Below are 23185 nucleotides of genomic sequence, written 5' to 3' on the forward strand. Positions count from 1 at the left end.
GGCACCCTTCCTCCCCACCGAGCCTTCCTGCTTGTTGTTATTAAAGAAGTTGTTTATGGGGTTGGGGATTTAGCTCAGTGGTAGAGCGCTTGCCTAGGAAGCGCAAGGCCCTGGGTTCGATGCCCAGCTCCGAAAAAAAAGAATCAAAAAAAAAAAAAAAAAAAAAAAAAAAAGAAGTTGTTTATGCCCTTGATTGGGCCAGAACTTTTACCACACAGACCTTTCCTGTTTTCCTGGTTGGGGATTTTCACCTGGTATATAAGGAGATCTCAGTAAAGCCTTGCAGGCACTCGCTGAAAACGGATGACCTGTGTACTTGATTTATTTCAATCCCGCAGACCTACGCCCGATATTCACACACTGTCGGTGCAGGCACCGACACAAAACAAACAAACAAGCAAACAAACGAACCCAAATCCACCAGTCCCTCAGCTTCCCACAAAACTCACCAACCCCAAACAACCTATCAGTCCTTGAATAGTAAAACCCACCAATCTTTCAACCTTTTTATAAACAAAATAGCAAAAAACTGAGGAAAAGGAGAAAAAAATTGCTGCTGAAAACCATACCCGGTAATTCCCAGTAGCAGCCACAGTAAACACCCTGTTGCCACCATTCCTCATTTTCCTGCCTTTTGCTCTAAGGTGCTTGAAATCAAACCGCTCATTCTGCATTGCCCCAACTAGGCACTGTGGGATGATGTCACAGGTGAGGCAGGTGTAAGATAGAAGGACGCCTGTCATTGGACAAGAAGGCAGGACGGGCGGGAGAAAAGTTGGAGGGAAGGGAAGGAGACAGGGACAGAGAGGAGGAAGAGACAGGAGGGACAGAGAGAAGGCACAGCTGAGACCGAAACTGAAAACACTGAACTGAGCTGCCGGTATCCTGGAAATAGGATATGGAAACGCCTCAAGGAATGACTTCTGAACACCAATCCTTGAAAGGTGTACTGGGCTACACTGACCCTTCTCGCCCTCTCCTACCACTCTCACTTTGGAGCTGCCTGTAAATTCCACAAATTCAGTAGACCCTCATGGCTTTTGAGACTCCATTCCCAACCCTTTCCTATGGACAAGACCCTCCATGAGAGCTCGGTTCTCATTCCACTTGGAGCTTCTACAAAAGTCCTGGCACCAGGCACCGGGACTCTTAGGTTTGGCCAGCCTGCTGGGTTGTGGTGATGACCACTGAACACCTTGGTCCTCATTTTCTTCTCCCTGAGTCTGGGGGCGCCCATGGCTCCAGGCTGCAGTGACGTTCTGCTTCCCCTCTCTCACCCAGGGCAGCAGGATCTTTCCCACCCTCTTGTTCTCTTGGGAGGCCTCTTAGAATCCTCCACCCTGTGCATCTGAAACCAAACCTGAAGGTGCCTAAATGTATTCACCTGTCCAGTCAAAGCTGGCCTCAATGTCCCTTAGGTAAACAACATGAATGGCCACCCAATGGCACCCTTGATCTTAGTTATTCAGGGTTTTTACAAACACTAGGAGAAACCAGGGTTATGCAGAGAGATTATGTTGCCAATTTCCTGTTTCCTCCAAACCCTGTTTGTCTCTCCCCACCCTCACAGGATGTAAACCTCCTGTGTTCTAAGTCACCACCCACGGCTCTGTAAGTTTGTTGCAGTTTGGGAAGCAGAAGCCAACCTCGCAGGAGTGGGAGAGCAAAGGAGCGGGCCAGCTGCAGCACGCACACTGCCAGCCCACACTGCTCTCTGGCTGCGGAATCTCTCAGCTCCCTCCTGCCCTGTCCTCTGTCTGTACCTCACAATCCCCCTGTCTCCAAGCCTTCCGTGTTCTCATCTTACCGGATTCTATTTTACAGGAATTCGGGTGTCTTTTAGATATCAGTGGCATTACACTGTCTTAAGCTGTCCCACGTCAACTAAAAGCAGTGGAGTTGACATATGGCTCCCCATTCCTCCAGACCCAAGAATCTTAATTGAAAGGTGTCCTCCAAAATCTGTCCCATATCAGGTGAGCCACCTGCCTGTGTGACAGAGAATGGAGACCAATGGAGAAGGGACAGACGACTCACACTAGGGACCATGGCTGCTCCTCTCTACCCTCTATGCTTTGATGGAATTCTCTAAATGTGTTGAGGTGTATTATTAAAACCCGGTAAAGTCTCTAAGAAAGAAGTTACATAGGGGTAGAAAGTTAAATTCTATGCATGGAAGTCTTTTTTTTTTTTTAAGATTTATTTATTATGTATACAGCGTTGCACATGCATGTACACGTGCAGGCCAGAAGAGGGCACCAGATCTCATTACAGATGGCAGTGAGACACCATGTGGTTGCTGGGAATTGAACTCATGACCTCTGGAAGAGCAGTCAGTGCTCTTAACCACTGAACCATCTCTCCAGCCCACATGGAAGTCTTTAAACCTGAGGCTTGTTGCCATCTCAGCCGCTGTCCCCTCATCAGGATGGAGGCCTCTTTGCTGGCAGCCATCTTTGCTAGGGTTTGAAAGGATGGCCTTTGCCATGTGACCTCACTCCCATCTCGATTAAAAAATGACTTTAAGACATCAGCCAATCAAGGAACTAACAGCTCCTCCTGGCTGTGAGGCTGGAGCAGACAATCCTTCCACTGTCAATCACACTGAAGAACAACCCAGAGTCCCTTCTCTTCTCTTCCGTCCCTGCTGTCTCTCTGTCCTCAGCAGCAGCTGCCCATGCAGGTGGGTGTGAGACAGTCCCAGACCAGGGCCCTAATGGAATCACAATGCCTCAGGGGGCGTCCTAGCAATGAATCAGTTTACAACTTGCACCCTGGCCATCTTCACAAAGCTCCCCTTATGGCTGTAAATGATGGAAAATTCCGAAGGTCATCAGGATAACTATGGAAATCCATCACAGGTCCTGGGCTGCCTTACAAAGGCCCTGACACAATACACTCACCCGATCCTGAGACCCCAGGTGGAAACACCTCCTCATGAGCTACTTTTCCCAGAGTTCCCTGAGCCACGGGAACATCAACCCCTGATCACCTTTCAGCCCATATCCTTGGTCCATCCATGGACTACTGAGCGGGTGGAGACTCCAATGGCCTGACCACTGCCATAGAGGCTTGGATAATTGTCACGGTATTAGGACATTCACTCACCTTCCTTCAGGACACTGGAGTCACTTTCTCAGTCCTGACAAAGTTGTGGGGACCCACCTCTCCTTTCCATCCCTCTCTTGTCAGCGTAGGGGGACAGCCTCACCAGGCTTGCCTGACTCCACCACTTAGCTGTACATTTAGGGGAAACCCCCTCACCCGTTCCTTCCTAGTGGTACCAACTGAATAGGACCAGTCTGTCTCATCCCCTTGCTGGGAAGGGAACTCCTAGACAAAATGGGAGCCTCCATTTCTTCTTCTTCTTCTTCTTTTTTTTTCTCCAGAGCTGAGGACCGAACCCAGGGCCTTGTGCTTTTTAGGCAAGCGCTCTACCACTGAGCTAAATCCCCAACCCTGGGAGCTTCTATTTCTTTTGCTTCCCTCATCCACTTCAGCACAGGCCCTCTGGTCATTCCCCTCCTCCAAACAACACACTCTGACCATTTCCCTTCCCAGCGTCTCAGGTAGATCCTCAGGCATGGGACACCACAAACCCTCTAGAGACCAATATCCTTCCCCCCTTAATCATTCAGTTATTAAACCCCAGCAACTATATAAAACAGGCTCAATACCCACACAAACCCCCTAAGTGGCAGGGGACTTAAGCCTCTTATTCTTAGCCTATTAGGAAAGAAATTTCTGCATCCCAGTTCCTCCCCCTTTACAGACCCCACACTGGCCATTAGAAACTCAGGGGAACCAATTGCTTGGCCCAGGGTCTCTGACTTATACGGGCAGCAGTGGTTCCCTTCACCCCTTAGTATCTAACCATTATACACTCTCCTCTCCATCACCCCTCAGAGACCTCCCACTTCTCTGCGTGGACCTCAAAGATACCTTTTATTTTCCTCTGGACCCCAAATGAGAAAACATCATTGCCTTAAGCTGGACTGACCCAGACACGCACACTTGGACCGTCCTACACCAGGGCTTCCAGGAAACCCCATATGTATCTGTTCAGGTTCTGACCTCTGGCCTGCTTTCCTCGTAACTTCCTAAAATCAATATGAAGATCACCTTCTCCTTCATAACCCAGCCCTGCAAATTTGCCAGGCAGACGCTTCTGCCCAAACAGCGATGGAGGGTCTCACTGTCTAAGGTCCAGTTACTTATGTGTGACTCGATACAACTCTTACAAGGTCAGTGTTCTGGATAGAGAACACCTCATCCAGTCATACAAAGCCCTCACAACCAAGGACAAAATCATATCATTCCCAGGGATGGTTGGTGCCCTCTGCTGTTGGCTTCCCCCCCCCCTCTTCTGGTTCGCCCCTTACATGAGGCCGCCCATGGCCCCTCTCAGGAACCCCTCCTTTTGCCCATTGCCAAGCCCTTCTGCACAGTTCAACAGGCCCTGCTCCAGACCCCAGCTGTACATCTTTCAGACTTAACTCTCCTATGCCACTGTAGAAGAGGGAGATGCTCGCAGAGTCTGGGGTCCCCGGCTGGGAACTTCCTTTGTGCCATCCCCCAGAATTAGACCACACTGAGCAAGGATGGGCTCCTTGTCTGCACACTCTGGAGGCAGCTGAACTTATTAAATGCAAATCAATAGGTTTAACCTTCAAGTCACTTAGGTCAGTCTTTTTTTTTTTTTTTTTTTTTTTTTTTTGGTTCTTTTTTTTCGGAGCTGGGGACTGAACCTAGGGCCTTGCGGGCCTTGCGCTTCCTAGGCAAGCGCTCTACCACTGAGCTAAATCCCCAACCCCCTGGTCGGTCTTTTTCTTTACCACCTACACCATATCCTGACACACAAGGGTCTCCATGACGACCCCCGCCACACTCTGCTCCTGTCAGGTAACATTAGGAAGGGATGCTGCCCTTACCTTCAGCCGGGCCACGCCTCAGCATTACAAACTGTGTCCAATTACCGACTGACAGGTCATCTGTCTCTGCCGGCTCCTGCCGCCTGCCACACATGGTTCCAAGTTCTAGCGTCTGCCAATAGGAACGCCCTTGGTCAGAGTTCATTTTGAGGCTCAATCTCTCCTCCTCCTCAGACACAGATGGCACTAAAGCCTCACTGTGACCACAGTCAGCGTGGCCTCAGTACAGTTCAAAGGGCTGAAATACGCATGCCCGATTTTCAATAATGGCAGCTTCTGTCACTGCACAAATGGCCCCAAAAAACTTTTTTTTTCTTCTTCTTCTTTTTTTTTTTTTCCTTTTTTCTTTTTTTCGGAGCTGGGGATCGAACCCAGGGCCTTGCGCTTGCTAGGCAAGCGCTCTACGACTGAGCCAAATCCCTAACCCCCAAAAAACCTTTTATATTCTAATTAATGACCCATGTCACCCAGGTGTGTGATGGGGTCACTGGTAAACTTGGGTACCTCATTTTCCACAGCCACCCATCAGGCACATTAAATATACAGAGGGGACACATTCCACTCTCTCATCCCCTGGGTGTAGACACGATAAAAGAAGTGGTCCAAAGCTCCTCAAAGGTCAGGGATCCCCAGTATCACAGATTTAGATGAAATTTATCCATTTTACTGAGATGCCCTCAAAGGAGCTGTCAAAAATGTTGGTTCCTATGAAAATGGCGGCACCATGACCTCTCTTCAGCCTGCAGCCAGCACAGCAGCTGACAACAGTGAGCATCACCTTTGGAGCCTCAGCAGGAGCTGCCCCTCAAGAGCTGTCTACAGTGGCAGTGGCAACACTGACCCAATCTACAGTATTGGTGACACAGTACCACAGGAGCTGTCCACAGGACCTGTCTACAGGAGCTGTCCCACAGGGGCTGTCCCACAGGAGCCGTCCCACAGGAGCTGTCCACAGGAGCTGTCCACAGGAGCTGTCCACAGGAGCCGTCCCACAGGAGCTGTCCACAGGAGCTGTCCCACAGGAGCCGTCCCACAGGAGCTGTCCCACAGGAGCTGTCCCACAGGAGCTGTCCCACAGGAGCTGTCCCACAGGAGCTGTCCACAGGAGCTGTCCCACAGAGGCTGTCCCACAGGAGCTGTCCACAGGAGCTGTCCACAGGAGTCGTCCCACAGGAGCTGTCCACAGGAGTCGTCCCACAGGAGCTGTCCACAGGAGTTGTCCACAGGAGTCGTCCCACAGGAGCTGTCCCACAGGAGCTGTCCACAGGAGCTGTCCACAGGAGCTGTCCCACAGGAGCTGTCCACAGGAGCTGTCCCACAGGAGCCGTCCCACAGGAGCTGTCCACAGGAGCTGTCCACAGGAGCCGTCCCACAGGAGCTGTCCACAGGAGCCGTCCACAGGAGCCGTCCCACAGGAGCTGTCCACAGGAGCTGTCCAAAGGAGCTGTCCATGGTGGTATCTCCTCCCTTCCATCTTCCCCACCAGTGTCTCAGGATGAATGTCTCTGTGTCAGGACCAAGAAAGTCCTGCTATACTCAAGGAAACCTTCCAGGCTGTTGCCTCCCAATTATCACTGTAACCGTGTCTTCAGGCAGTCACCCCACCTTTCTGTCAAGTCAGGTTCCTCAGGTTGGTGGGGGACACGGTAAGACTAGAGGACTCCATGACCGTGGGCCGACTGTCACACTTCTCCTGATGTGAAGTGAGCTCCTTGGTCAGAACACCACGTGGAACTCTGTGTGGAATAGCATATCGGTGGATAAGGCAAACTGTAAGTTTGCTGATGGTGGTTTCACCAGACATCACATGCAGGAAAGGCAAATCCATGGTCAGAATAAGTATCTACTCCAGTAAGTACCAAGTGTTGTCCTTTCCACAAAAGACCTGGTCCAAATGTAGTCAACCTACCACCAGGTTGCTGGATGGTAACCTTGAGGAAAGGTGCCATTGCTGGGGCTCAATGTTGGTCTCTGCTCTCGGCAGATCTGGCTTGCCGCACCAGCTCTAATCAGCCAGCCTTAGTGAGTAGAAGTCCATATTTTTGAATCCATGCATAACCCCCATTTCTGCAACCATGGCCTCTTTGGTCATGGGCCCGTTGGGTAATGAGAGATGGCTGGTAAGGAGACTGACTGTCCACAGAATGGGGCACCCACCTACTTGGTTACTGAACTTCTCCCAAGCTGACATCACCTTTTGATGACCATGTACATAGGACACAAGTGTCTTCACAGCCTTTACTCATGTGGACAGATCTATTCCCCGCTTCTTCCCCAGATGACTCCAACCCTGCTCTTTCCAAGGCCCTGCCCATCCTGCCAATCCACTGTCCACAGCCCATGCATTAGAGAACAATCACACATCTGACCATTTCTCCAACCAAATGAAAGGCATTACCATGTGCATGGCCTGAACTTCCACACACTGTGAAGATTCCCACCAGAAGTGTCCTTCAGGGTTCTCCAGGCAAAGGGTGGTAATGCTGCAGCTGTCCACGTCTGCTGGGGCCTGCATAGCATGCACAGCCATCAGCAAGACAGGCCCTCGTCTCTTCTTCCTCAGTCTTCCAAGGATAAGGCACAGCTCATGAGGCTGCAGGTGCATGCTTGGCTGCAGATGACATTGTAACAGGAGTAGAGACCGGAGGCCGTTGGGCAACGTCTTCGTGTAACTTCCTTGTGCCCGTAGGACCTGTCCAGTCCTGATTATGTTCATACCACTTCTATATGATAATAGCTCAGGGCTGTGTGTTTCCTATTTTATGACCTGGTGGGTCAGATAACATCCAGCCCATTATAGGCAGCCCAGGTCACATGGTAACTTGGTGGCCCATTGTCAAATGTTCAGGTTGCACCAAGGCCAAGAGCTGTCTCTCACAGGGGGAATAGTTGTGTGCAGATGATGGTGGAGCCTTGCTCCAAAATCCCAAAGTTCTCTTCTGTGATTCCCTCATAGAGGCCTGCCAAATCCTCAAAACAACATCCTTCTCTGTCACTGACACCTCAAGTACCATCAGGTCTGCTGGATCACATGGTCCAAGATGTTGGAGCAGCCTGAACCGCAGCCGGGACCTGTTGAAGAGTCTTCACCTGTCCCAGGACCCACAGGAAGTTAGCAGCTCTCTGATTCAGAAGGCTTATGGGCCAGAGTAACAGATCCAAGTGAGGGATGTGCTGTCTGCAGAATCCAAAGACACAGACTAAGCCCTGAGCTCCTCTCTTGGTGGTGGGAGGGGCCAGGTCAGGAGCCTTCCCTTCTTCTTGGATGGAATGTCTGTGCCTGCCCCATCCACTGGATTCCTGAATTCCCTGAATTAGAAGGATTTGAATGATTGGTGGGATTTATTTCCCACCCTCTGCAGCATACATATGTTACCAGAATCCAAAGTTGTTCTGACCACATCTCCCTTTACCTCTCCTGTCTGTCCAGTGCAGAGCAAGACAGACTGACTGTGGAGAGTGACACTTGACTACTGATGTTGGCAGTGATTCCTGAAATTCCTAAGAATGTGATACTGTTTTTTATTTACTATTTTTCTTTCAGAGGGAACTCTAAAGGCTTCCATTTAGCCTTTCCAACCATGATAGCCCTCACTCCACAGGTCAGGGAACCAATGTGAGAATTCTGCCAACCTCTTTGTACATCTGTCCCAATTCTACATTCTGGGACTGGAAAAATAACCACAGATGAATTCAGGAACCCACTGGACCTAGTGTGATTCAGATTTCAGCCAAAACCTCATTAATCCCTGACCCTTCCCAACACTTTTATCTAACCGAAGAACCATAAGGTTTCCTGGGATCTCCTGGGATCAGCATTAATTTGGGTTAATATGCAATAGAGCCTGGTAAGTCTGATTATTTCTTTCCCTCAGTGTATGGTTATCCTGGTGAAAACCTGTAGGTCCCACTAGGAAAGCACTGGAGAAAGGCTAGCAGTATACATTTTAGACGTTCTATAAGGGACTTACTCAGGGTCACCTGGACAGTCATTCATTCAAGGGTTCTGCATCTGCAAACTGGCTCAAGGCTAGAAACTGATTCCTGGGCCGAGATGTTCTTTTGCCACGAGTGTGCAGCCTTTAACTCATTTGTTGACAGTGTTTCCACTTACATGATCAAACACAAACTCAGTAAGCTTCTGTGGTGATTTGATTAAGAATATTTCATGAGCCTTGGTTGTGCATACCCAGAGGCAGGCAGATCTGTGAGTTCGAGACCAGCCTTGGGTACAGAGTGAGTCCCAGGGCAGCCAGGACTACAGGGAGAGCCATGTAGCTGGTCTTTGTTACTTTGTTGGTTCTTTTTTCCCCAGCCTTCATCCTCCTGGTTTCACCCCCTATGGCTAGAGAGGAAAGAAGGAGACAGAGAAAGAGGGAGAGACCTGTCAAACAAATTTCTTTCAAACTATTTCTTCCATCTTCCAGCCCAGCCCTTTCTAACATTTCTCCCAACTCCTCCCTCAATTCCCGACACTGCACTTTAACAGTCCCTTCTCCCAGTTTCCCCAATAACAGCAGCTCCAGACTGTGACAACCGTTCTAGCCTCTCTGCTCAGTCAGCTCCTCCTGGCTCTACTGTCTCCCTATAGCTTCTGCACCAACTGCTTCTCCTCTCACTCTGCTCCCCCAATCCTCTTTCTCACACTCAGCTGCCCTTCTAATGAACTATCTTGAAATCCAAGAGGCAACAACACTTAAGGTCATGGTGTCAAGCAGTTCTAACAGCTAAGAATTCTAAAGGGCCAGTTGACCAGCAACTGGGAACCTTTTACAGGGCCAGGTGTGCAAGATAAAGCACACTATAGAAACACAGTCTCAAAAAAAATTAAAATGTATCCAATATTCACTCCCATAAGTCCCCAGATTTGAATTCTCAGTCATCGGGGAGTGGAAGTACTTGAAGGCAGTTAGGGGATGTGGCCTTGGCAGAGGAAGCTTCTCACTGGGATGGGAATTGTGGCTCCGAATGTCCAAGACAGTCGCAGAACCTCTCTCTCTTCCTGTTGGCTGTGGACCCAGGTGTGGAGGATCTCAACACAACTATGTGAGGCTGACCAATCCACGCTCGTCCTTAACTAAGAACAGCAAGGCGGAGCAAAACAAACCCAATGCTCAGGGCTCGTCACCGACTGTCTGTGGGGTCACATTTATACTCCTTCATCACAGGTCCTTTCACGTGTCTGCTACAGCAGAACATCCTTTCCCCTGTGTCTGCTGCAGGAAAACCTTCTTTCAGATGTCTGTTTAGCAGAACATTCTTCATGCGTGTGCTTTAACAAGAGATGCTTTCACCTGTGTCTTCCTCAGGCAAACACTCTTTCACGTGTGCGCTCCCCCAAACTATCCCGTGATCTGACTGACTTTCCTAATAAACTAGAAGTCTCCACGTCAGGACTATAAAGGAATGACAGGGTAAAGGGGTGGACGGTGACTCTGCGTTTAGACTCAGGAGCATCAACTAATGGTCTCAAATGCTTTACAGTGGTCTGGATTTTTGTGTACTGAGAGAAGTTTTAGCATATATTTTGCTACAACATACCATATCCATGTCTCAACTCTTGTCTAAGGTACTGTACATATGAAACTCATTGTAAAACATATTGTAAAGTTCCAGTGCTTGTCTCTATGGCAAACAGTTCAGAAAACTAAAAACTGCAAGTGGGTAGTCAATCAAACTTATGGACAGGTTAGGAACAAGTTTTGTTAATTACAGAAATAAGTTTTCTTTAGCCTCTTGTAGATGTTTCCAAAGTCAAATATGGTGTAGATGGCTGGAAACAAGCAACATTTGCCTATTCTGATACACTGTACATAGATAGGGGGTCTTTGAATCTCAGACATCTACAGGATATGGGGTTCAGAATGTTTTATGAACACAAGGTTTTCCGTAACAGTGAGGCATGAATGCGCCTGGCTGCACCACATTCTAATTCAGGGAGGACGGAGGGCATCGAGGAACCTCCATATGGAGTTTGCTTCAAATATGGCAGAGCTGGGCACCAGCCAAAACCTGCCCAAGCTTAAGCTGTGACTGCATGCTGTCCTAACAGGGGACAAGCAGAACACAGAAGAAGATGACCGTGAGCTTTGCCAAGACAAGTCGGGGAGTCCTTCAATATTCCTGCTCCACAAAGATGTCCCTCACACACTGGGCCAGCAGCCTGAAGCTGGACACCTCAGCACTGCAGAAGAATCTTGGGTGACTGTCCAGGCAGCCAGCAATCTCTGCCATTTCTGCAGCTTTTGAAGCTGCTTGCACTGCACTTCCTGATTTCTAGGGGAACATTTATCCTTCTCAGGTCACTGATGGGGTGGAAGACTGGATAGCTACAGCCTCACAATAACCTTAAGTTGTTTTAGATTTAAGAAATAATTTAGGTCTAGAAAGATATTTTCAGGATAACTTCAAGCTACAATGGAAAGGGAATTGGGCAAAGAACTTTGGACTCAGGACAGATAGGACTTCAGATGCATAGGACAGATAATAGTTTCTCAATGGTTGGCAGACACAAAGGAACCAGACTTTATAAGTGTAATTCTTATATTTTTAATATTAATAATTAATTAAAATTCTTTTTTTTTTGGTTCTTTTTTTTCGGAGCTGGGGACCGAACCCAGGGCCTTGCGCTCCCTAGGTAAGCGCTCTACCACTGAGCTAAATCCCCAGCCCCTAATTAAAATTCTTATATAAAAAGTAATTACTCTTTTTTTTTTTTTGGAGCTGGGGACCGAACCCAGGGCCTTGCGCTTCCTAGGTAAGCGCTCTACCACTGAGCTAAATCCCCAGCCCCAAAAGTAATTACTCTTAATCAATTAAATAATGAAATAATAATTCTCAATGGAGAATTAATAATTGTTAACTATTTATAATTATGTTGTTATCCTTGTTCTCACTGTATATAGTTGATGATGTCAGAGAAAGATTGGCCTTTTATAGGACTAACGGGGGCAATGTTGAGGTAATGCTGTTGTGCCCTGTGTGAGGAAGCCTCTCCGTCCTACCCTGCCTACCTAAAGCACCTTCTGAAGGATGAGATACAAAGCCTATGTCCTATAGCCAAGGGGAGCAGAAGGCAGGATTGTGGTCAGAGGGAGGAACTCTGGGAAGAGAGAAGCATGGGGAATTCGCCACCCAGACTCAGAGGAGTCGGGATGTGTGAATCTGAGGAGAGGTGAGCAGCCACATGGCAGAACTTAGGATGGTGTAAATGGGATAACTGAGTTAGGAGAAGCTGGGACAGACCCAGCATGAAGCCTAGGCATCCATAAATAAATGTAAGTCTGCTGTCATTATGCAGAGCAAGGACAGGCAGGCAGGAATGCCCCACAGAAGCAGCAGGAGCTGGGGCAGGAGCAAGAGCAAGCAGACAAAGAGCAAGCGATTCCTTCCATGTCTTCACTGAGGCCTCCAGCAGAAGGTGTGGCCAGATTAGAAACAGGGAGGGACTCCACTCAAATAATCAGGATTACAGGTGTCTCTTCCTCCATCAAAGGAAAGGGTCAGAAACTGACCTTCCCACTTCACCTTAAGCAAAACCACCTCACAGATGGTGCCCTCCATTTTGGGGTTTTAGTTAACCCTCCATGTAGCTGACATCAAACAGTCAACATCATAGTCCAGGTCAGAGTTCTGCAACTACTCTGGGGCTTTGCAGCTCCTCTGAGCACTCAGGGCTCTGCCTCCTGCCTCCCCTCTTACAGGGCGTTTTCTTCCCACGGCTGGAAAGCATGTAAAGTTCTTCTGGATGTAAGTGTGATGAGAGCAGGGCAGCATGAGACCTGAGACCCTGGAGAAGCACAGACAGCAGGGAAGCCCTGGGCCAGCTCAGCCAGCCTGGGTCCCCTTTACCCTCAGCTCCGTGGGCTCAGACTCAGTCCTCTCCGTTTCTTCCACCAGGTGGCGCCATTGGACAAGAATGGGACGCTTCTCTACCATCTGCAACAGGTGAGACCTGGAGGGTCAGCAGTGGGAGGGAAGATGGGGGAAGGGGACACCTGTTGTTTTAAAAATATAAAAAGTAAAAAAAAAGTATGGGTTGTCTTTTACCCCGTAGGTCCTGCACTGCGGTGCCCCAAGACATCTGCTAGGTATCTTGACAGAAACACATCCCAACTCCTCGGCGTCCCAGTGTCTCCTACCACTGCACACTTTCCTGCATTCAAATGGTCACATAAAATAACACACAACACAATAATCTTTGACCCAATTGATAAGATATAATTGCCCACCTAAACATACAAATCCCAGTATCATCCATCCCTTAGGAAATTAATAACGACCTGTAAATACACAGAGCGGAATCTTTTTTTTTTTTTTTTTTTTTTTTTTGGTTCTTTTTTTCGGAGCTGGGGACCGAACCCAGGGCCTTGCGCTTCCTAGGTAAGCGCTCTACCACTGAGCTAAATCCCCAACCCCACAGAGCTTGGAATCTTAATGTCAGCCTCCATCGTCCTGCCATGGCTTCTCTCTCTCTCTCTCCCTCCTGTCTCTTTTCTCTATCCCAGTCTCCTCCTCTTCCTTCAAACTTCTCTCCCACCCACCCTTCCTTCTCCTCCAAGGACAGGCCTCCTTCTTTTTTTTTTTTTTTTTCTTTTCTTTTTTTTCGGAGCCGGGGACCGAACCCAGGGCCTTGCACTTGCTAGGCAAGCGCTCTACCACTGAGCTAAATCCCCAACCCGACAGGCCTCCTTCTATCCTGTACCTGCCCCTCACCTGTATTTTACAAATTCAATGGGGGAGAAGGTTCTGGTGAAGTCACCTGATTCCTGAGTATGTGACTAGGCAGCTGTATTTGGAGCAGTGGAATGAGCATCAAAATACAGATAACTCGGGCTGGAGAGATGGCTCAGCGGTTAAGAGCACCCGACTGCTCTTCCAGAGGTCATGAGTTCAAATCCCAGCAACCACATGGTGGCTCACAACCATCTGTAAAGAGATCCGATGCCCTCTTCTGGTGTATATGAAGACAGCTACAGTGTACTTATATATAATAAATAAATAAATCTTTAAAAAAAAATACAGATAACTCCAGGGCAAACCACAACAGACACCTTTCTCTGAGGAACATTCTGGGTGTTTGAATGTCCTGGTCTGTTATAAATTAGTATCCAACCATCTGAGTGGAATTTCTCTTGTTCATGCGGAATCAAAACTGACATCTGCTCAATTACAAAGATCAGCACACACTGTGTCTTCTCCCTGGGGTGAGGCCGTGTTCCTCTGTGCACAGTAGGTCCATACAATGAAAGATCTTTTGTATATTTAATTTTATGCTGTTCTGTAAACTGTCATTTCAATACACACTATTTCAACCATCTCTAACTTCCTGTTACAGAGCTCTCTTCACTGGCTGGTGGTCCACTGTTGTCTGAACAGCACTGTGCCCTCCGCCCCTGACCTCACACTCTCGATGTGTAGAAGAAAGACAGGCAGGATTATTAAAATCATATTTTTATATTTATTTTCATGACCTGTCCTCTTTGTGCATATAAACATGTAGGTGCACAACCACTGATCCCTTGGAACTGAAGTCACAGACGGTGGAAGCCACCGTGTGCTGAGGGAACTCAGCCTGGATCCTCTGCACCAGCAACAAGTGCTCCTGGCTGCTGAGCCCTCTCCCCAGCCACCATTGGAATGTTTGCCTCAGGAACACACAGCTGCCTCACAGCTGCTGGCTGACGCCATAGAGAAACCAGAGGCCAAGGAAGAGACAGGGTCAGTGCAGAGCTCAGGAGGGAGGGGAGCTGGGCACGGATGGGGTGAGACCTGAGGGACAGAGACACAGAGGGGCTGAGCAGGAGGAGACAGAGGCAAAGGGGGAGACCTGACTCAGCAGAGTGCCCTGTGTGAGGGCATTTCCCTCAGCCTGCACTGGACACATCTCCAGAACCCTGCTGGCCTCTTACACTTCACAGTGACTGCTGTGCTGGTTTGAATGAGAACAGCCACACAGGCTCATGGGAATGAATCCTTCAAATCCAGCTGAGGCCATGTTCAGAGAGGATTGGGAGGTGTGGCCTTGATGGAGGATGTGTGCCACTGGTGTATGCACTGAGGTTTTAAAAGACTTTCACTGGGCTGGAGAGATGGCTCAGTGGTTAACAGCACTGGCTGCTCCTGAGTTCAAATCCCAGCAAACACACGTTGCCTCACAACCCTCTGTAATGAGATCTGATGCCCTCTTATGGTGTCTGAAGACAGGTACAGTGTACTTTATGAATAAATTATATATATCATGTATAATAATATTTTGTATTACACATGTCATATATATCAAAATTTTTAAAAAATAGACTTTCACTATTCCCAGTATCTCAGTCTGTTACTTGCAAATCAAGTCGGGAGCTCTCAGCTGTTCCCCCACCACACCTCTCCTCTGCCATCATGGACTCAAATCCTCTAAACTATATAACAGATTAAACATATTCTTTTGTAAGATACCTTGGTCTTAGTGTCTTATCACAGTAATAAAAACTAACTAGAGCTAGTGTGCTGACACAGGCCTTCAATCCTATTGTGGTTGATTGACTAGGTGGTCCCCATAGACTCATGTGTTTGGATGCTGGACGCACAAAGAGTGCCACTATTAGGAGGTGTGGCCTTGTTGGAGGAAGTGTGTCACCTAGAGGAAGGGCTTTGAGGTCTCTGTGCTCATGCTCTGCCCAGTGTGGAATGAAAGCCTCTTCCTGGCTGCCTTTGGATCAAGATGTAGAAGTCTCAGCTCCTTCAGCACCATGTCTGCCTGCAGCTGCCATGCTTCCTGTTATAATGGACTAAACCCCTGAAACTGTTACCCAGCCACTATTGAATGTTTCTTTTTAGAAGTGTTGCCTTGGTCATGGTGTTTCTTCACAACAATGAAAGGGAAACTGTGACACCCAGCCCTCAGGATGCAAAGGCCATGTATCTCTGGGAGGTCAAGGCCAGCTTGGTCTACATAGTGAGTTCCAGGACAGCCAGAGCAGTGCAGACAGACCTTGTCTCAAAAAACAGAATAAATAAGAAGAAAAGTAACAGAGACAGATCCTTTCTGTGGGGCTGCCTACCCCAACTCCATCCTTAGGTCAGTCAGGATGGAACCTAAGAGCTTCAGGTTCCCATGGAAAACACTCACAGCACCTAATAAGAGTGGTTCACTGAAACAGGAGCCCCCGAATCCTGGAGAGGCTGCTGGGCTGCTGCGGAGACCTGCATGGGGAGGTGACTGGAGTTCACACCTGTGCTCACCACATTTGTTGCTCTGTGTGATGGGTGACTCTCTTCAGGAGCCCCCACCCATCTCTCCTCTTCTTTCCACTTCAGTTCTGTGACTGCGATTTGGAGAGATCCACAGAATGAAGAAACGTGTAAATTTAATATTTCCCCACACTACTGATCAAGTTAAGAGAGCCTGGTCTCTGTGGGGTCCGGGTGGGGCTTGCAGGCCAGCGCCTCCTCTTAAAGGAGAAGCGTCTCTCCACTGCATGCACAAGGCTTGTGTTGTGATTGTATTCCCGGAAGTGGCTTTTCTTCTAGAAGACTCCAGGGTCTGACTTCTGAAGAGAAGAAGGAAGGGGAAGGTGGAGGAGAGCAAACAGGGAGCCTGGCCTGCGGGTGTCTCCTGGTGTCCACACAGCTTCTGGGTGACACCATGACAAACAGTGCTCTGCCCCACAGCCCAAGGTTCAGGCAAAGTCTTAGTCCCCAGGCCATGAGGTCAGGGGCGGGGCTGGGGATTCCCCATCTCCCCAGTTTCACTTCTGCTCCTAACCTGTGTCAAGTCCTTCTGCCCGGACACTGACGACACTATGGCAATTCTCACTCCCATTGGGTGCTGTGAACCCTGTGAACCAATCAGCGTCGTCATGGTACAGGAGTTATAAAGTCCACGCAGCCCGCGGGACTCAGACCGGTCCCGGATCTCAGATGGGGGCGATGGCACCCCGCACGCTGCTCCTGATCCTGGCGGCCGCCCTGGCCCCGACCCAGACCCGCGCGGGTGAGTGCGGGGTCGGGAGGGAAACGGCCTCTGCGTGGAGGGGCGGGAGCGGCACCGGAGAAGCCGGGTCCCCGCGTCGCACACCAGACCCTCCGCCCCTTCTCCACCCGCGTCCCGTGCCCCGCGCCCTGCTCCCCGCCCGGCCCGCGCTCCCGCCCGGGTCCCGGGAGGAGGTCGGGGTCTCACCGCGCGCCGCCCCCAGGCTCTCACTCGATGCGGTATTTCGACATCGCCGTGTCCCGGCCCGGCCTCGGGGAGCCCCGGTTCATTATCGTCGGCTACGTGGACGACACGGAGTTCGTGCGCTTCGACAGCGACGCGGAGAAACCGAGATACGAGCCGCGGGCGCCGTGGATGGAGCCGGAGGGGCCGGAGTATTGGGAGGAGCAGACACGGAGAGCCAAGGAAGGCGAGCAGACTTTCCGAGTGAACCTGAGGACCGCGCTCCACTACTACAACCAGAGCGAGGACCGTGAGTGACCCCGGGTCGGAGGTCAGGACTCCTCCGCGTCCCCACACGGCCCGGGACTTCCGGGTCCCAAGTCCGAGGTTCGGGAGCAGAACCGACCCGGGCCGGTTTCCCTTTCGGTTTGGAGGAGTCCGCGGGCGGGCGGGGCCTGGGCGGGGCCGGGTCTGACCGCGGGGTCCCGCAGGCTCTCACACCATCCAGAGATTGTCTGGCTGTGACGTGGGGTCGGACGGGAGGCTCCTCCGCGGGTATGAGCAGTACGCCTACGATGGCCGCGATTACATCGCCCTGAACGAAGACCTGAAAACGTGGACGGCGGCGGACTTTGCGGCACGGATCTCCCGGAACAAGTGGGATCAGGCTGGTGTTGCAGAGAGACTCAGGGCCTACCTGGAGGGCGAGTGTGTGGAGTGGCTCCGCAGATACCTGGAGCTCGGGAAGGAGACGCTGCTGCGCTCAGGTGCGGGGGCCGCGGGCTTCTCGTCTCCCTGCCCTCGTCCTGGGGCTCAGTCCTGGGGAAGAAGAAACCCTCAGCTGGGTGATGCCCCTGTCTCAGAGGGGAGACAGTGTCCCTGGGTCTCCTGATCCCTCATCACAGTGACTGCACTGCCTCTCCCAGGGCCCAGCCTTCTCCCTGGAGAGTTCTGAGTCCCTCTCAGGAGGGAAGGAGAGAATTTCCCCACTTAACAGCAGGGGCTCCCTGCTGTCAGCCATGGCCTCTCCCAGGCCAGGTCCTCTGCCCACACCCACACTCTGAGGACACTGACTCCTGTCCTGCTGAGTGTGTCAGCCCTTACACCTCAGGACCAGAAGTCTCCTTTACCTCATGGGAGACATGGACTCCACTACACTAGGCTGGTTCTCCCGAGTTTCCAGAACTTTCCATAGAATACATTCTCACAGATCCCTCCCTGATGTGGGGTTTGCCTCTCTTCCACACCCCAATTCTCTCTATTCCTAGGGTGGAGAATGGTCCCATGCGCCCTTGTGGGTACCCTGGAGGAACATAAATTGTGGGATTTCTTTTTTTTTCTTTTTTTCCTCCTTTTTCTTATTTTTTACTTTCTTTTTACTTTTTTTTTTGAAGGCATTATTTTGCTTCTAGTCAGTTTTTTGCTGCAAACACATATTAAATCAATTATTTTCCATTCCCTCTTCTGTTCTATGACCACCCATATCATGCTATAGAACATCACATAAGGACGGCCATGTTGACCCACTGGCTCATGTGGATTCCCTCTTAGCTTCTGAGTCCCTCAGGAAAGTGTGCAGTTCTGTGCTGAGGAGACCAGCTCTCTCTGCAGCTCACTAGTGAGATGACAGTTGAAGTGTCAGACACACAGTTCAGTGTCATCATTGATTTAACTGTGTCTTGTGTAGATTTCAGTTTGTCTTGTTAACTGTGTGATTTCTTCAATCTTCCACACAGATCCCCCAAAGGCACATGTGACCCTTCACCCCAGACCTGAAGGTGATGTCACCCTGAGGTGCTGGGCCCTGGGCTTCTACCCTGCTGACATCACCCTGACCTGGCAGTTGAATGGGGAGGACCTGACCCAGGACATGGAGCTTGTGGAGACCAGGCCTGCAGGGGATGGAACCTTCCAGAAGTGGGCATCTGTGGTGGTACCTCTTGGGAAGGAGCAGAATTACACATGCCGTGTGGAGCATGAGGGGCTGCCTGAGCCACTTTCCCAGAGATGGGGTAAGGAGGGAGCCTTCTGCAGACCCTGAGCTGGTCAGGGCTGAGAGGTGGGGTCATGACCCCCACCTTCATTTCTTGATCCTGTCCTTCCCAGAGCCTCCTCCATCAACCGATTCCAACATGGAAACCACTGTCATTTATGTTGTCCTTGGAGCTGTGGCCATCATTGCAGCTGTGATCATTGGAGCTGTGGTGACTGTTGTGAGGAAGAGGAGGAGAAACACAGGTAGGAAAGGGCAGGGTCTGTTTCCCCTCAGCTTCCTTTAGAAGAGCGCTCTGCTCATTAATGGGAAGCTCAGCCACACCCCTCATTGCTGCTGTCTCCAACTGGGTCCTCTGTCAGTTCTGGAAACTTCTTTCTGTCAAAATCTTCCTTGAACTCTCACAGCTTTTCTTCTCACAGGTGGGAAAGGAGTCTACACCCCTGCTCCAGGTTAGTGTGGGGGCAGGAGTGTCCCTGAGGGTATTGGAGTGAAGCTGGAGATGTTGGGAGCTCTGGGAATCCATAGTAGCTCCTCCAGAGAAATCTTCTGGGGGCCTGAGTTGTACCGTGATATGAATACATACACACACATACACATATTATGTATACACATATACATATACATACGTTTTGTTTTACCCTAGGCACGGACAGCTCCCAGAGCTCTGATGTGTCTCTCCCAGATTGTAAAGGTGACACTATGGGGTCCAACTGGGGAGGGACAATGTGGACATGATTGGGTTTCAGGGACTCCCAGAATCCTATGTGAGTGGAGGGTTGTTGGGCTGTTGTCCTCACAGTGATGGTTTGTGACTCTCGGTCTCTAGCATGAAGACAGCTGCCTGGAGTGGACTGAGTGACAGACGATGTGTTCAGGTCTCTCCTGTGACATCCAGAGTCCTCAGTTCTCTTTAGACACCAGTGTCTGATGTTCCCTGTGATCTATGGCTTCAGTGTGAAGAACTGTGAAGCCCAGCCTGCCCTGCACTTCAGGACCCTGTCCCTGCACTGTCTGTGTTCCCTTCCACAGCCAACCTTGCTGGTCCAGCCTAGGAGTGGGGGTGGGGACATCTGCATCCTGTCACTCCCTGCTACCCTGAGCTTCTGCCCCTCATTTCCACATTGAGAATAAGAATCTGAGTGTGAACTTGATTGTTCACATCCTTGACACAAGTGTGGATGGCTTTTTAAATTGCTGGATGGAATACTTAGAGGTTTTTTGTTTTGGGGTTTTGCTTTGTTTGGTTTTGTTTTTGAAAAAAATAAAAGGCAGATGGAGAAGCTTCCAGAATCTGTGTCACTAAGCTGTGTGTGTCTGGTGGGACAGAGTAAGGCTGTGGGAGCTGAGTGTGGACAGGGCTGTGCCCAGGTGTGCTCAGTCAGTTCTTGTCTTTGATGGGCTCAGGCCTCAGCTCTGTCACCTCCAGGCTGTGCCCTCTCCATCACTGTGAAGACATGGGGAGAGTCTGTGATCACAAGGACACAGGGAAGGCCAGAGCCTTGTCCTGTCCCCAGGATTATGAGCCCCCAGGGCTGAAGATCAGAGACTCAAGTGGGGTCCTCTAAAGTGCAGGGTGCACAAGATAAGTCACTACATTTCCTCCCACCCACTTGATTTAGCTGCTAATGATGGGGTCGGGAAGCTGCCCTGGGCTCTCCCTGTAGCCATGCTGCTGTGGTGATTTCTGCTTCTCCTCTCCAGTGTCAGGGAACTGAGGTGCAGGATGTGCCTTTTTGTTGAACTCTCAGGAGCACATCCCCAGCTGAGATAATTGGCTTAGATTTTTCAAAACCTATTTTTAATAATGGAATTCTTAAATGCATAATCTCCCTTCCAGTCCACCACCCATGGAAAGTTGTGGAAAAGAAATGTTATGAGGATACTGGAGAGGTGGGCCTGTTCGGAAATGGTTCTCTGGGGCAAATTAATCTGCAGCTCAGTTCACAAGAATCAGCAATGGCTGGTCAGTTCAGAAGAAACAAAGAGGCTGAGCTGTTTGCTGTGTAGAAGTTCCTGGGGGCAACTTCAATCTCTAATTGACAGTCCAGATCAGTAGCGTCAGGATTGCAAACAGCAATCATCAGCGGTGGTAAAAGTCAGCAGAAACTGCCAGGCCTCCACCAAATCAGCATGAGTCGGCAGGACTGAGCAGGACCAGCACCACCCCCTGAAACTTTTGTACTCCTGCACTCTCTTATCTTTCAGCAACTTGTGTTCTGGAGTTAACTCCCTGAAGTCTCTTAATATCCGTTCCTAGCTCAGTGGACCTGGGTCTTGCAGCTCCAACTTGGACCTGCAGGATTCAGTATTCCCCATAGTCTGTCTTAAAGTCTTGTTCACAGGCCTCTTGTTGCTCTGCCTTTGGATGGCTCCATATTGCAGGAGTCCCCCTCAGAGGCCCGGGACCGTTTAAATCATCTCATATTCAGAGCACCGAAGACACGGGAGGCAGAAGCTGAGGTAAAAACCTGACAGCTCAGCAAGGAAACTTTATTTTCTTAACTATATACGAGATATCTATTTACCAGCCTGATGCTACAACTAAACTCCAGCTCTTCAGAAATCTCTTTCTGTCTGTCATTCTTCTGAGCTGCTCTACCCTTATCTTGGGCTCCTCAAAATGCAAGTGGGCTCATGAGCTCTCTTTCTTAGATTTCCTAGATTTTACCAGTGTCCTACCTGACGCTTCTCTGTTGTTCCTGCAAACCCAAAGCCGAAATCTCCATCACTTTCCTGGCCCTCCCATAAAGGCTCTTCCAAGCTGAGAGACGGGGAGAGAGAGAGAGAGGGAGAGAGAGACAGACAGAGAGGGAGAGAGAGAGAGAGAGAGAGACAGAGACAGAGACAGAGAGACAGAGAGACAGAGAGACAGAGAGAGACAGAGACAGAGAGAGAGACAGACAGAGAGGGAGAGAGAGAGAGAGAGAGAGAGAGAGAGAGAGAGAGAGAAGTCTGTCAACGGTGTGATTTCTTATAAAAGAAGTCCAGCTCCTCCCATACACCCTTGGCAGGCTGAGCCATGTCACTGGTATGAGATTTTTCTGCTCAGGGGCTGCTAGCTTTGTTTCCACTCCTTTTCCCTGGCATCAGGCCCATGGGTTAGAGTGGGACGTCCTTCCCAGATTAGCTGACTTTTGCTGAGGTGCCATTTCTGTGGGGGCTGCTGGGTTACAGGAGAGGAGTCACCACCGTGGACAGCTCTCACGATGTAAGGCTCCAGGCTGAGGCCAAGAAAGAAGGTGTCGCCACCGTGGACAGCTCCTGTGATGGCTGCAGGCTAAGGAGAGGAAATTGAGACACCATTTTAAAATGATTTTCCTCCATTTTGGACAGCTCCTGCGGGACATTTTGCTGAGGAGGCCAGCAGGCTGGAACAGGAAAGAAGGGCCTGCTGCCACTTTGACGGATTTAGCGTTAGGGACTACAATAAGCCAGGACAAACCCTTCCTCCCTGAACTGTGTCTTGTCACATATTAAGCCACAGTGATGGAAAGTGGAACTGTATTGGTTCCTTTCCTGTTGCTGAGATAAAAACACCATGTCCAAGGGAACTTATAGAAGGTTCATCTGGGGTTTAGGGTCCCACAGAGTTAAGAGTCCATCACCATCATGAGGGCAAGCACCAGGCGTGGCAGCAGGACTGTGTGAGAGCTCACATCTCCACCGCTGCCCCAGTGACAGCCTTCCTCCAGCACGGCCCCTCCTACTAAGCTTCCCCAAACAGCACCAACCGGGAACTAAGTATTCAAATGACCAAGACCATGGGGGTCGTCTTATCCGAAGGACCACAGTAACTAATACAGACAGTGACACCCAAGCTCTCAGTGCAAATATGGGGTCTTCCGGGTGTGGTGCCAGGGAAATGTTAGAGATCCCCCAAAACCAGACAGGAGCCGATCCGAGGTAATCACAGTAGGGCCTTCTTCTTTGAACCAGCTCAGACCAGTGCACTGAGTCATGCAGGACAGTTTTGGTGATGAGGAGCCCCGAATATCTATTGGGGCTCACTGTATCCCCAATAAGTAAGAATGCTTACTGCTGTTCCACAGGACCTGGGTTCAGTTCCCAGCTCTCACCGACTTGTAACTCCAGCCTCAGAGGGGATAGAGCGCC

General features: G+C 50.0%; 1 protein-coding gene and 1 pseudogene across 6 annotated transcripts; one reads left to right on the forward strand and one right to left on the reverse strand.

Moving 5' to 3' along the window:
- Positions 5152 to 12930, reverse strand: LOC224733l-1 (LOC224733l-1 pseudogene; annotated as a pseudogene).
- On the forward strand, positions 16703 to 20362 carry RT1-A1 (RT1 class Ia, locus A1). 6 transcript variants are annotated; one of them, XM_063278963.1, is made up of 8 exons: positions 16703 to 16914; positions 17117 to 17386; positions 17568 to 17843; positions 18813 to 19088; positions 19183 to 19314; positions 19477 to 19521; positions 19716 to 19763; positions 19899 to 20362. In XM_063278963.1, the coding sequence occupies exons 1-8, from the start codon at positions 16842 to 16844 to the stop codon at positions 19901 to 19903; spliced, it is 1125 nt and encodes a 374-aa protein (XP_063135033.1). In that variant the 5' UTR covers positions 16703 to 16841; the 3' UTR covers positions 19904 to 20362. The 6 variants fall into 6 exon arrangements, with proteins under 6 accessions (XP_063135033.1, XP_063135034.1, XP_038954352.1 ...); NM_001008827.2 differs by having other exon boundaries at positions 16773 to 16914; positions 19492 to 19521; XM_063278964.1 differs by lacking the exon at positions 19716 to 19763.
- Positions 20363 to 23185: the final 2823 nt, after the last annotated feature.

This window comes from Rattus norvegicus, chromosome 20 (assembly GCF_036323735.1).
Source record: "Rattus norvegicus strain BN/NHsdMcwi chromosome 20, GRCr8, whole genome shotgun sequence".
Classification (NCBI taxonomy): Eukaryota; Metazoa; Chordata; class Mammalia; order Rodentia; family Muridae; genus Rattus; species Rattus norvegicus.

Bases quoted from the DNA above. Each gene is read 5' to 3' on its own strand.
- RT1-A1 (XM_063278962.1), top strand. From the start codon at position 16,842: ATGGGGGCGATGGCACCCCGCACGCTGCTCCTGATCCTGGCGGCCGCC. The intron at 17,387-17,567 runs GTGAGTGACCCC...GGGGTCCCGCAG, and splicing joins CTACAACCAGAGCGAGGACC to GCTCTCACACCATCCAGAGA. The intron at 19,089-19,182 runs GTAAGGAGGGAG...TGTCCTTCCCAG, and splicing joins GCCACTTTCCCAGAGATGGG to AGCCTCCTCCATCAACCGAT.